This window comes from Pelobates fuscus, chromosome 4 (assembly GCF_036172605.1).
Source record: "Pelobates fuscus isolate aPelFus1 chromosome 4, aPelFus1.pri, whole genome shotgun sequence".
Lineage (NCBI taxonomy): Eukaryota > Metazoa > Chordata > Amphibia > Anura > Pelobatidae > Pelobates > Pelobates fuscus.
The window spans coordinates 122,994,261-123,008,684 of record NC_086320.1 but is presented as its reverse complement, the minus strand read 5'-3'; the positions used below and the strand labels follow the sequence as shown (position 1 = coordinate 123,008,684).

Here is a 14,424-nt window from a genome sequence, read left to right as displayed (position 1 = left end):
GGTCCCGCCGGATTCGTGCCTCATGTGGGGTGCTGTGTTGCGGGATAGTGGGGCAGCGGCCGTCTGCCCCACTCACCGCCAGAGAAGGCCTCCGGAAGTTTGGCGAGAATGTCTCTTCCAGGGGACTGTAGCTCGTGGAGCAAGGCCTCTCCCTGGATCCAGCCGTCCCTCTGTGTTGGGCTTTGTTGCTGTAGGTCTGCAGTTCAGATTAAAGCATTGTTTTTAATCGTTTTTTTTGCGGTCTTGCAGGAGCTCTGCGTGCCTGCGACCATCCAGCTCGGCGGGCCGGCCCCGCCCCCCATGTCCAGTCTTTTTTGGTAGCCACTTAGTCACAAACACTGGCCAAAGTTAGCATTTATATATATATATATAGCATTTAAAAAAATTATGGCTACTAAAAAAGACTGGACATACTCATTTTTGCAATACTTTGGGTTGTCTTCTTTTGCAAATGGTATTTTTACATTTATTTATTTTTATAATATATAAATATATACACACACACACACACACACACACGTGTGTACCTTTACTCTAAGTGCATTGTTATATGTATACATTAATAAATACGCTTAAATGTTACATTTATTAAAAAAAAAAATTTTACAAAACTTTTGTAAAAAATGTTTTTTTACTTTTTTCACCAGCAGGGGGACTGCCTGTCAGTTAATTTAATTTTTTCATTTAATCTTAAGCGAGTGCCTAGACCCCTCGAGGAACTCAGCACACAGGTAGAGCATCGGAAGCCTGCCTGATGGCTTCCGATGCTCTGCTACACTGCTGGGCGCCATGTGAGGCAACCCGGATGTGATCACTTCCAGCGCTCACATTTACCACAGACGTATCAGGTGCGTCAGAGGACGTTAACGACCGTTTTTTGTCGGACGTACCCAATACGTCTGCGGTCATGAAGGGGGTTAAAGATGTATTCGTGCTTGGAGTATGCTACAAGATATAATGCAATGTGAAGCATTAAGACATTTTATAAAGTTGGTGGATTACAACTTTCTGGAAACAGTTTGTGGAAGGCACTTCCCTGTTCTAGCTTAACTGAGTCCAAGTTCACAAAGTGAGATCTATTAAGTCGAGGTTTGAGGAGTTTTGTGTGGAGGAACTCAATTGGCCTGCACAGTCTTGACCTCAACTCCACTGAACACATTTGGGATGAGATGGAATGCTTTCTGAAAGACAGACCTTCTTGTCCAACATAAGTACCTGGCCCCACAAACTAACTAAATTTGCACACACTGTCACAGACCCTATCCAAAAAGTGGTGGCTGTTTCTACTGAAAAGATCGGGGGGAGTACCAACTATATATTAACCCCTTAAGGACCAAACTTCTGGAATAAAAGGGAATCATGACATGTCACACATGTCATGTGTCCTTAAGGGGTTAAAGGGACACTATAGACACCAGAATCACAACATCTTAATGTAGTTGTTCTAGGACTAACAGCATGTCCTTGCAGGCTCAGCAGTGAAAAGGCAGAGTTTACACTACTGCGTAACGCCACCTTTCGGACAACACTCTAGTGTTCTGAATACATGTTTCTATTCCTAATGCTATAGTGTTCTGAATACATGTTTCTATTCCTAATGCTATAGTGTTACTTTAATGTTTATAGTTTTGGAAAGGGATATCTAACAGCTCGTATAAGCATTCTAGTCAAGTGTTCACATATTTTCATCATATACCGTCTAACCTTCAAGTACTTACTAAGCTATAGATTACATTTAGGTCATTTGAAACGTAAATCTACACATGCTCAAAAAGCATTTAGGAGAACACGATCACACCTCCTAGAACATGGCAATTGAAGTGTATACAGCTCATCAACGAGCTGTATACAAATCACAATACCATTTTCTCAGGTCCACAGATCTCATTCACCCATGTCTGCCTTACATTTTAACCCAACAGTCTAAAATGTCCATCTTCAAACACAAAAGGTGTTTGATTCCCAGCATATATGTTTGTTTCTTTACACTCACTCATTTTTAAAGTCCTGAAGTCTGCTTTATAAGCACAAAATAATGATAATGTAAATTTATAAAAAATACTTTTAAATATTTAGGGGAAAATAAATGTTTGTTTATAGAAAAGAAGATAATTCAATGAAAATCAGAAAAATCATTAGGATTATTTAAGTCTTTTAGAAATGTGTGTGCTTAAACCTGGTTAACTCAGTGGGTTCATAAATGGTAACTAAGACACATGTTCTTCACCGTAGTTCTAATAAAAAGTACAACATTTTATCTGTACACAGTCCTTGCTTATGTTGTTTTAGTGATCTCAGGCTCATAACTGAACATCTGGAAAAAAAATGTGCCCTGAGGGCCATTTCAATTCTGGCATTCAGTCTGTTCCACCTGCATTCAATCACACACAACCTCCCAGCAAACTAAACACATCGGAACAAGCCAAGTGGGATCTTATCCACACTAGAATCGTCAATAACTTTAGAAAGACAAGAGTTTTGAAGATGAGGGAATATAAGCATAAAATCCCAGTATCAATACTAAACATTTCCTAAACCAATGTCCTATCCCTGTCCATTGATTAAAGGAACACTGCAATTAAATAAGTTTTATTTAATTTTAATTTAATTAGAGCATTCAAAAAAAATTATAGTTTTTTTAAAAGTTACTGCACGCCAATTTAGTCACTCAAATTATCAAATAAAAACGTACCTTTAGCCAAGAGCTTTGAGTATCCCTCCTGTAGCTCTGATCCACCGTCTGAAGTCATTACTGATTATTTGTGTCAGGTGCTTCACACAGATGCATTGGGAAACACTGTGCATGCATGACAATAGCCGCAATCCACCATAAAAAAGCATTCGCTTTCACTTTAAAACAGTTCAAAATGGAGCAAGGCCAGAAACCCTCTAGGCTGCCTGCTTGACAGCTGTGAGGTATTACTAAAGATTTCTATAAAAGTGGCAACTTCATGAAAATTGAGATTGGCACACTTATATGTACTTGGCAAGTTATAAACCCATAACACACTTCAGCAAGCTGGAGGTGTACTTTAGGATTTTAGTGCAGCCCCATGAAATTTCACCATAGTATTTGTGGCTAAGCACCAACAACCAGCACAGACATTTCCTGACTCTGCATCGGCTAGATCAGGAGTCATGCACAATGAAAAATAAAGGATAAAAAAAAAATTAATTAAAAAAACAAACAAAAAAACAATTCTCTCTGGGGCAGAGCCTAGCTTTCAAGCTGAGCAGACGTGCCAAGACTGAGCTCCTGGCCAAAATCACTGATTTGGGGGAAAAAAACACCAAAAAAAACTCAGCCCTCCAGAAGGTGGATGTGCAATCGGCAAGCAGGGAACAGCCGGGCGCACTCATTGCTACCTGAATCGTGTCTATCACCACCCGGGAACCCGGAATAATCTGCTGAGGCCTACCGAAGTTCGAGCCGGGGAGTCTCTGCCACTCTCCTCTCCCACGAACTCGCCCAAGGATCCCTGAGCTCTCCTGTATCCTACCCCCTCCTTTGGACTGGTGGGGGGATATCCCGGTCTGCACTGGGCATCTGGAGCAACCTGCCTGGATCGAGTTCTAAGTTTGGACAGGGCACACGTGGCAAAGACCTGCCGCAGCGCACTCAAGATGGCGACTGCTGACTCAACTTATACACACAGCCTGCTTCAAAGCCAAAGGCTAACAAGGTGTTGCCACTGACTCCCTGCAGCGCTTAGAGGCAATATTTTTCTGCTTCTGGGAGAGACTCCGGGAGCGCGGGATCAAGCCACAAGACAAGCCAGTGAGAGGTGAGCAGAGTCGCATGCAGCGGGCAGCGAAGGGGTCACAATCGAGCGCAGCACCTGTACCCCCAACCACCCTCACTCTCGACAGCCCACCCAGGCTGAAGGCCACAAGGGCTAGGACCCGGAAGCATCACCCACACCTGCGGAGGCGCAAGCAGCAACAGACCACCAGGTCCTCCTGTACTCCAACATGTGGAGGAAACGAGACGCAGGTGTGGCGGAACCAACCTCGCCACTGTGCACTGGAGGAGCCTGGTTGCCTGCCTGCTGCCTTTTGACTAACCTAATTGCATTCTACGAAGAAGTAAGTAGAAGTATAGATCAGGGTGTTGCAGTGGATGCGATCTACTTGGATTTTGCCAAGGCATTTGATACGGTTCCTCACAATAGGTTAGTCTTCAAACTAAAAGAAATTGGTCTTGTTCTTGGGTAGAACATTGGCTTAAGGATAGAGTACAACTAGTTGTAATTAATGGTAAATTTTCAGGCTGGACAAAAGTGGTTAGTGGTGTCCCTCAGGGTTCTGTTTTGGGACCACTTATATTTAACATATTTATAAATTATCTTGAAATAGGCATTGAAAGCCATGTACCGTGTTTCTCCGAAAATAAGACCGGGTCTTATATTAATTTTAGTCACACAAAACACACTATGGCTTATTTTCAGGGTAGGGCTTATTTATTTACGGTATCGGTATGTACATTGAACCCCCCCTTTAATTAATCCACCCCCCCTTTAATTAATCCACCCCCTCTAATTAATCCACCCCCTCTAATTAATCCACCCCCCTTTAATAAATCCACCCCCCTTTAATAAATCCACCCCCCTTTAATAAATCCACCCCCCTTTAATAAATCCACCCCCTTTAATAAATCCACCCCCCTTTAATAAATCCACCCCCCTTTAATAAATCCACCCCCCTTTAATAAATCCACCCCCCTTTAATAAATCCACCCCCCCTTTAATAAATCCACCCCCCCCTTTAATTAATCCACCCCCTCTTTAATTAATCCACCCCCCCTTTAATTAATCCACCCCCCCTTAATTAATTCACCCCCCTTTAATTAATTCACCCCCCCCTTTAATTAATTCACCCCCCCCTTTAATTAATTCACCCCCCCCTTTAATTAATTCACCCCCCTTTAATTAATTCACCCCCCTTTAATTAATTCACCCCCCCCCCTTTAATTAATTAAGTCCCAGACATAAAATACCGGTATCTACTCACAGTTCAAAGAGTCCGACCACTGGGTGCCTCACCGCCCGTAATGGATCCTTCCCTTGAAGATCCGTGAAGGCAGACTGACGGCGCTGCGCACGTCGCCATCACGCTGCTCACATCGTCATCACGCTGCGCGATGCCGCGGCCCGCAACGCTCCTCCCCCTCCTCATAGAAGAAGGAAGTCCCGCCGGGCCGCAAAGGTAAAATGCCTAGGTCTTATTTTCGGGGTAGGGCTTATATTGCAGCCCACCCCGAAAATTCGGCTAGGGCTTATTTTCGGGGAAACACGGTATCAGCGTTTGCAGATGACACAAAACTTTGTAAAGTAATAAAATGTGAGCAGGATATTGCTTTGCTGCAGAGAGATTTGGATAGATTGGGGGACTGGGCACTAAAATGGCAGATGAAATTGAATGTAGAGAAATGCAAAGTTATGCACTTGGGGGTTAAGAATGCACAAGCAACTTACACACCAAATGGTAGTGAATTAGGGATAACCACACACGAGAAGGATTTGGGTATTGTTATAGACAACAAATTAGGCAGCAATATGCAATGTCAATCTGCAGTTGCTAAGGCCAGTAAGGTTTTGTCATGTATAAATAGGGGCATAAATTCTCAGGATGAAAATATAATTTTGCCTCTTTATAAATCGCTGGTAAGACCACACCTTGAATATGCTGTGCAATTTTGGGCACGTATTCTAAAGAAGGATATCATGGCACTAGAAAAAGTCCAGAGACGAGCTACAAAATTGATAAAAGGAATGGAGCATTTTAGTTATGAAGAAAGGTTAAAAAAAATGAAATCTGTTTAGTTTGGAAAAACAGTGCCTGAGAGGGGATATGATAACTTTATACAAATATATTCGGGGCCAGTGCAAACCTTTATCTGGAAATCTATTCATAAACAGGGCTATACATAGGACACGAGGTCACCCATTGAGGCTGGAAGAAAGGAGATTTAATCTAAGACAAAGAAAAGTTTTTTTTACAGTAAGAGCAATACGGATATGGAATTCTCTGCCTGAAGAGGTGGTTTTGTCAGAGTCCATACAGATGTTTAAACTGCAATTGGATAAATACTTACAGAAACATAACATACAGGGATATAATTTCTAATTAGTGAGGTAATAGCAGTTTGATCCAAGGAGACATCTGACTGCTATTTTGGGGTCAAGAAGGAATTTTTTCCTAGTTTGTGGCAAAATTGGAAGCGCTTCAGACTGGGTTTTTTGCCTTCTTTTGGATCAACAGCAACAACATATGTGAGGAAGGCTTAACTTGATGGACGCAAGTCTCTTTTCAGCTACGTAACATATAGAATTACACCTCACCTAACCTAATTGCCTAAATAACGTGACCTGTACTCTATATGTTTGCCCAAGCATTCTCTACTTTTAGTAGACACATCCACATAATCTATTGTCTCTTGTAGGTTCAAGTGTGTGGTTTAGCATATTGTCCCAGGCTACTGATACCAGCATGATTTCACATATTAACCCTTTCTTGACAACAATCACCTTTATTACCGTGTTATCGTCTAAAAAAGATTGTGCAAATGTTTCTGAAACCATGCCACTGTTTATTCTCACTGTGTTTAATCGCCTGCTATTACTGTTCTGGTATCGCAGGCATGTTTGTAAAAACTAAAACATAATTCTCTTCCTATACATACAATATTTGTTTTATAACTTATAAAATGTAATTGAAATCCTAGACATATTGGACAGGACTAATTAGTGAATCTATACTGAGTTAGTTTTCTTTAGTTGCACAACAAAGAAACAGTCTCCCTCCACAATTTAAAAAATATATTTTATTCATATTTAAAACTTAAATGTATACATTATAGGGTTTCAAAAGAAAGCAAAATTTCTCCTTTCTCGCTTAAAACAGAAAGAGGGAAATTGCGGTAGAATAAAAAAAAATGGCAAAAGTGCCAAAAAGGCCTTGGTCACAAAGGGCATTAGGTGTACATTTTTATTTGTACCTTCCAAAACTTGACCCTTGTTCTAAAGAGTTCGATGATTTTGTTCTTTGATTTACATAACATTCAACACATGTGTGAAAGATATTGTATTTGGTACAAACTTACCCACACAGTCGCAGCACTCATCCCAGAGTGTGCCAAGACACAGCATACACTCCTTACAGCAAGAGCAGTTTCCATCAATGGGTCGACACTGGCATAACTCCTGGGACGAAAAACCAGAACATGAGTCAACTTTACAGCAAATATGCAACAGCTACTGGACAATATGTATATAAAAATCTAAAATAAAGTATTCCTCTGAGTGCTCATGATGCACATACATCAAAGAAACAGTATTGCTCGTGCCACTGATCTACATTTATACATATATGGATTGGTGGAAGTCATGGCATACTCTGGTCTGTTTAACTGCATTGGATTAGGCGGTAAGTAGATCATGTCCATTGCACTCAGGGGTTTGCACTGATAGCCCTTCACCCGATTTACTGATGCATTGATCCAGTGGCAGAACGAATGTAGAGAGGGCCTTATGTGTGAGCATTTGTGGGATACTTAGAACATTGCTTTAATGTTACAGCCTACCTTGAGTCTTTCCAAATCTAAGATCAAATGGGAGGATGATGTTAGAAGGCAAATTCCGACTCGTTACAGAATAAAATAGTTATCCTCTCTCAGAGTACAATATGTTTTTGTTATCAAGAACCTCATTTTAAAACCACTCACAGAATGTTATGTGGTCATTCATGCCAGTGTTGATAAACTTCACAAGTTTGGTGGGCAGTCCTTGAGCACCCTGTTTTGGCAGGACATTCATTCAAAGATTTGGGTAATTCTATCGAAGCCTCATCTGTTTCAGCATGAGGCTCTGTTTTGGCATGAGGTACCGCTGAGTGAGTTTCTGTATACAAGAAAAGTCTTACAAGAAGATTTACGTAATGCAGCCAAGTCCTTAATCCCTGTCCTCTGGTGTTCTTCTGAAGTTCCTAGTGTCAGGCGGTGGCAAATAGGGTGAAGGATACTATAGAACTTATGGAAGAAGTTTTAAGTTTGTCTGTACTTGGGCCCCCTGGTCAGCGTCTATTGAGGAGTATTAGTAGCCAATCTCGAGTTATGCAATTGCAAGTTTTTACTTTGTTCGGGTTTTTTTTGTTTTTTTCTGCCTCTTTCTCATCTTCGTTTATATCTTTCTCTACCCATTCCAGTCTTAACATGCAGATGCCGGTGACATGTAGAAATAAATAAATAAATAATTATTATAACACTATACCTTATTTTTGGTACCCAATTTAACCTGAACCCTTTTTCTTTTTTTTTGTAAATATATTTTTATTATCATTTTTATATTTGTTGTGAGACTCTCAGGTCTCTATAACTAACATATTCAACGTTCAAGTCGAGACTCGCAGGTCTCTCTGAGAGTGGTAGAAACAAAGCACAACATGTGCTACAATATGCATAGAATAAAGGTTGACCCTGAACCCTTTTTCTGATGTGGAAAATGTTCTTGGTTTTTTGATTGTTATTTTAATGTGTATGTTTTGTATCTTTTCAATGTCATAAAATAAAAAAAAAAATAAAAAAAATCTTAAAGGACCACTATAGTGCCAGGAAAACAAACTCGTTTTACTTCCACTATAGTGTTAATAGGTCCCCCACACCCTTATTGTCCCCCTCCCGCCGGGCTGAAGTGGGAGGAAGGGGTTAAAATCTTACCTTTCTCCAGCACCGGGCTGTGGACTCTCCTGCTCCTTCCGACGTCATCGGCTGAATGCACATGCGTGGCAAGAGACGCGCGCGCAGCCAATCAATCGATAGGAAAGCATTGCTCAATGCTTTCCTATGGACGCTGGCGTCTTCTCACTGTGAAAATCACAGTGAGAAGAACAGAAGCACCACTAGAGCGCAGAAACTGCTATGTTTACAGCAGACAGGGTTAACCCTAGAGGGGGGGGCGTGTCCCCGTCATTGGGGGGGGGGGGCGTGTCCCCGTCATTGGGGGGGGGGGGCGTGTCCCCGTCATTGGGGGGGGGGGGCGTGTCCCCGTCATTGGGGGGGGGGGGCGTGTCCCCGTCATTGGGGGGGGGGGGCGTGTCCCCGTCATTGGGGGGGGGGGGCGTGTCCCCGTCATTGGGGGGGGGGCGTGTCCCCGTCATTGGGGGGGGGGCGTGTCCCCGTCATTGGGGGGGGGGCGTGTCCCCGTCATTGGGGGGGGGGCGTGTCCCCGTCATTGGGGGGGGGCGTGTCCCCGTCATTGGGGGGGGGGCGTGTCCCCGTCATTGGGGGGGGGGCGTGTCCCCGTCATTGGGGGGGGGGCGTGTCCCCGTCATTGGGGGGGGGGCGTGTCCCCGTCATTGGGGGGGGGGCGTGTCCCCGTCATTGGGGGGGGGGCGTGTCCCCGTCATTGGGGGGGTGGGCGTGTCCCCGTCATTGGGGGGGTGGGCGTGTCCCCGTCATTGGGGGGGTGGGCGTGTCCCCGTCATTGGGGGGGTGGGCGTGTCCCCGTCATTGGGGGGGTGGGCGTGTCCCCGTCATTGGGGGGGTGGGCGTGTCCCCGTCATTGGGGGGGTGGGCGTGTCCCCGTCATTGGGGGGGTGGGCGTGTCCCCGTCATTGGGGGGGTGGGCGTGTCCCCGTCATTGGGGGGGTGGGCGTGTCCCCGTCATTGGGGGGGGGGGCGTGTCCCCGTCATTGGGGGGGGGCGTGTCCCCGTCATTGGGGGGGGGCGTGTCCCCGTCATTGGGGGGGGGCGTGTCCCCGTCATTGGGGGGGGGCGTGTCCCCGTCATTGGGGGGGGGCGTGTCCCCGTCATTGGGGGGGGGCGTGTCCCCGTCATTGGGGGGGGGCGTGTCCCCGTCATTGGGGGGGGGCGTGTCCCCGTCATTGGGGGGGGGCGTGTCCCCGTCATTGGGGGGGGGCGTGTCCCCGTCATTGGGGGGGGGCGTGTCCCCGTCATTGGGGGGGGGCGTGTCCCCGTCATTGGGGGGGGGGCGTGTCCCCGTCATTGGGGGGGGCGTGTCTCCGTCATTGGGGGGGGCGTGTCTCCGTCATTGGGGGGGGCGTGTCTCCGTCATTGGGGGGGCGTGTCCGTATCATGGTGGGCGTGTCCGTATCATGGTGGGCGTGTCCGTATCATGGTGGGCGTGTCCGTATCATGGTGGGCGTGTCCGTATCATGGTGGGCGTGTCCGTATCATGGTGGGCGTGTCCGTATCATGGTGGGCGTGTCCGTATCATGGTGGGCGTGTCCGTATCATGGTGGGCGTGTCCGTATCATGGTGGGCGTGTCCGTATCATGGTGGGCGTGTCCGTATCATGGTGGGCGTGTCCGTATCATGGTGGGCGTGTCCGTATCATGGTGGGCGTGTCCGTATCATGGTGGGCGTGTCCGTATCATGGTGGGCGTGTCCGTATCATGGTGGACGTGTCATGGTATGTATGTGTCTGGGTCATGGTGTGTGTGTGTGTCATGGGGTGTGTATCTGTCATGGTATATGTGTGTTTCTGTGTCTGTCATGGTGTATATGTGTGTTTAAAAATAGTGTTTTTGCTCACCTTTTTTTCCCCACGCAGCGTGCTGGTCTCCCCTCGACTGGCCCTGCCTCTATGGCTGAGATCATCAAGCTTGATGATCTCAGCCAATCCAATGATTTGCCATTGGATTGGCTCCAAAACGTTACACCAATCAGCATCTCCCCATAGAGATGCATTGAATCAATGTATCTCTATGGGGAACGTTCAGCACCTACAGAGTGTGGAGTCCCTGAATGTAGGTGCACTGACACAGGAAGCACCTCTAGTGACATTCTGAGTGACTGTCACTAGCAGTGTCACTTTGAAGCAATGTAAACACTGCCTTTTCTCCGAAAAGTCAGTGTTTACGTTGAAAAGCCTGTAGGGACATGCATATATATATATTACTCAATCATCTGTCATGGCAAGACATTGCCTTACATATTACACGCGACAATATATGGCGCAGTCACTGCGCCATATATTGTCGCGTGTAATATGTAAGGCAATGGGGCTGGCATAATCTTTTTTTCCAGGGCTGCTTTGTATCCCCAGTCCGGCCCTGTTCAGATGCAGAATCTCTTACCAGAGATGGGTAGACTTACCTGTATCACCAAAACATAAATGTCTGGAGTCTGTGGCAGGATAGACTATTTTTTTTTTTTTTACAAAGTATTACAGGCTTGGCATAATGATATTTACTACACAAAGAAACAAACTCTGGTTTGACGAACCATGTGTATTCTACATTCTCCATCAGTCCTTTTTTCTTGTACACCTTGTTTTTGTTTTTTTTCCTTCTATTTTCCTCACCAATTCTCTCTTAGTGTCTTCATCAGTCCTTTTTAATCGCAACTCCACCAGTTCCTCCCATCTCACCAATTTCTGATTTTCTCAAGAACCACTAGCTCTTTGGTCTCATTACATGCCTCCAATGTGTGACAGGAACTCTGTTTAAGTGCATCATGGGACACAACAGTCACCAAAAAAACTTCAGCTTAATGAAGTAGTTTTGGTGTATAGATCACGCCCCTGCAGTCTCACTGCTTGATGCTTTGCTATTTAAGAGTTAAATCACTGTTTAGGCAGCCCTAGTCAAACATCCCTGTGTGTGACTCACAAAGCCTTCCTAAACACTTCCTGAAAAGAATCCTAGATAGTCTAGGTTCCTGTATTGCACAGTCTGTTTAATTTAGAATCTCTCCTGCTCTGTTAATAGATCCTGCAGGAGTCTCGTGTGTGATTAAAGTTCAATTTAAGTTAACATCAGATTAAAAATTAAACAATATTTTTCTTTAGTTCATGTAGGCCTTCTGGGTCACAGCCAGGGGAAGTGCAGCTAGGCTTGCATAAACAGAAACAAAAGTGACATGACCTTGTGGTCGTCCATAATGAAAGATAAGTGAGCAATAAGACTGCATGGGGGATGATCTATATACAAAACCAGCTTCATTAAGCTAGTTATTTTGATGCCTATAGTATCCCTTTAATAGAGCTAGACATGTGTGATGGGTGTTTTGTTTGTGACTGTATGTGAGGATAGCAGATTGTGCAGCAGCTGTAACCAAATTCCATCACATAAGTATATTTATGAAGTTCGTTTTTGTGTATTCTGGGCAGCTTTACAAAACATTTTAGGAAGTTTGGCAGGTTTTCAGTTAAATTGGGCAGTGTGTTCCAAATGTATAAGTAACTGAAAAACAGTTAAACTCCAAAAATTCTTTTGTGAAAACTGCCAAAATTAGAATGTGTTCATTCACTATAGTGCATAAACTAGCACATCAAACTTTTTCCACAGGTTTTGTACACTCGGCAAGAACAGCATCTGCCATTTTCAATTTCTCAGTAGCCGAGAAAACAAAATTCCACAACAAAGCATCTATGCTCAACATATTAGAGATAGGCAGAATTATTTACAATTACTCTCACACAGAAAAATGTACAAATTAGAGGAAAGCGAATAAGAAAAGAAGTACAACAGGCGGGACAGTCTTATTGACAATTTGTAGACGCTTAACAGAAATTTTTTTAAAAATGGAAAAGGATTCACATGGTTGGGGTGTTCGATAAAATGTACATTTTAGAAACGTATTTTTTTTCTATAGCTGGTTATATAAATCAGTTAATTTACTCATATATGCTTTAAGCAGATAGATACGAGTAAGAGCTCATGCTTCCCTTATTTTATAATGAAAAACATAGAATGTGACGGCAGACAAGAACCTTTCGGCCCATCTAGTCTGCCCAGTTTTCTTAATATTTTCATTAGTCCTGGCCTTATTTTATAGCTAGGATACCATAGTGTATCTCACATACGCTCAAACTCCATACCATTTCAACTGGAAGGCTATTCCATGCAGGCTATTCCACTACCCTCTCAGTAAAGTAATACTTCCTGATTTAAAAAAAAAAAAAAAAAAAAAAAGTTAAACCTCTGCCCCTCCAATGTAACACTATGTCCTCTTGTTGTGCTAGTTTTTCTTCTTTCAAATTTACTCTCCTCATTTAAGGTGTTGATTCCCTTTAGGCATTTAAATGTTTATATCAAAAAATAATTAAAGAAAATAAAAAAATCTTTAAGTTATTATCCAGTGACAACATATGGCTGCTCCAATAATATTCTTTATACTCAAAAATTATATAAGAACCTTCACTTAATTTGAAGACCAAAAGGGGGAAAAAAACCTTACAAAATCTGCACTATATCCTGTGCCTGGTATGTGTAGATCCAGTGACAGATACTCTGCACCCATAGATAATGTAACCACATTGGGCGTGACCTTCATAGTGTGCAGATCCTCCTGCTTTATTAAGATGGCTGTAGTCTTAGAATTTTTGGGATCGGAGACATGGTCTTATTCTATCAAATGCACAGACTGTAGGAGTAGGTCTATAGACTAACAAAAGGTCTATAAGTCTCCCAAGAAAGAAAGTCAATAAGCCTCTGTTTACACACCAAATCCTTAATTTCCCCAAACAGTGAGAACAGACCATGCTACCAGCCGCCTCTGCAAACACTGTCATTTAAGTGTTGACAACCCTAACAATTTCATTACACTAGGACGGTTCATTAACTCAAAGAATGACGCATCTCCCACTACTTAATCTTCATTGAAGGCTGGAAGTACGCTAAAAAAGGACAACTGTCAAATTTTCAGTTTTTGTTCTTTATTTTAAGTTTAATATATTTAATCAAACATAACAATTTTTCTAAATTATGTATATTTATATATATATTTTTTTTTTAACTGGCTCTAGCAGTCATTTTTGGTCAATCACTTCTGTTACCCGACCAAATTATGCTCAACCAAACATGCCTGCTGCTGTAGGGTAAACATAGAGCAATCACAGCTGTAGGCAACTTAGGGTGAACAGCAGGTGGTCAAATAACAGTATTCTATGGCCCAACATAGCTGCCCAGTCTAGTTAAAAAAAATAAAATAAAGAAAGTTACACATTAACGACAGTTGTCCTTTAAAGCAAGAGCGCATTCCTTCTTCTTTTAGTCCATGATTATAAAAGGTAAGCTCGGCGCAAATCTATTAACCGTTAATGTAGTCAACCTTGAGAAAAACACTATGGATTATTAGTATTCCCTTTACATCACTCCTCAGGATATATTAGGATTTCCTTAAAGAAACACTCTGTGGCCAAATAAATGTTATATATAGATATAAAGAGGGCACAACTAAGGAGATACACCATCATTGAATTCAAGCATGCATTTATTGGGGATATATCTTAAAACAGTTTGCAAAAGCTGTAGTTCTAAAAAAAAAAAGTCACCTAGAAATGGAGGACAGAGGGATTTGGGCTCAAAATAGGGACTGTCCTTCCTAAATAGGTACACTTGGGAAGTATGCAAGTGACCGATTATTAACAGAGAATGCTCTGCTTGTTTACATATCTATTAAGG

At 43.2% G+C, this 14,424-nt stretch overlaps 1 protein-coding gene across 1 annotated transcript in view; it reads right to left on the bottom strand.

Annotated features, from left to right (window-relative positions):
- TWSG1 (twisted gastrulation BMP signaling modulator 1) overlaps nucleotides 1-14,424 on the bottom strand; it is a 56,869-nt gene that overhangs the window by 37,875 nt on the left and 4,570 nt on the right. Inside the window, exon 3 of the mRNA XM_063450465.1 lies at nucleotides 7,103-7,202. Coding sequence (XP_063306535.1) covers nucleotides 7,103-7,202 — 100 coding nt within the window. The remainder of the gene's footprint in view (nucleotides 1-7,102; nucleotides 7,203-14,424) is intronic.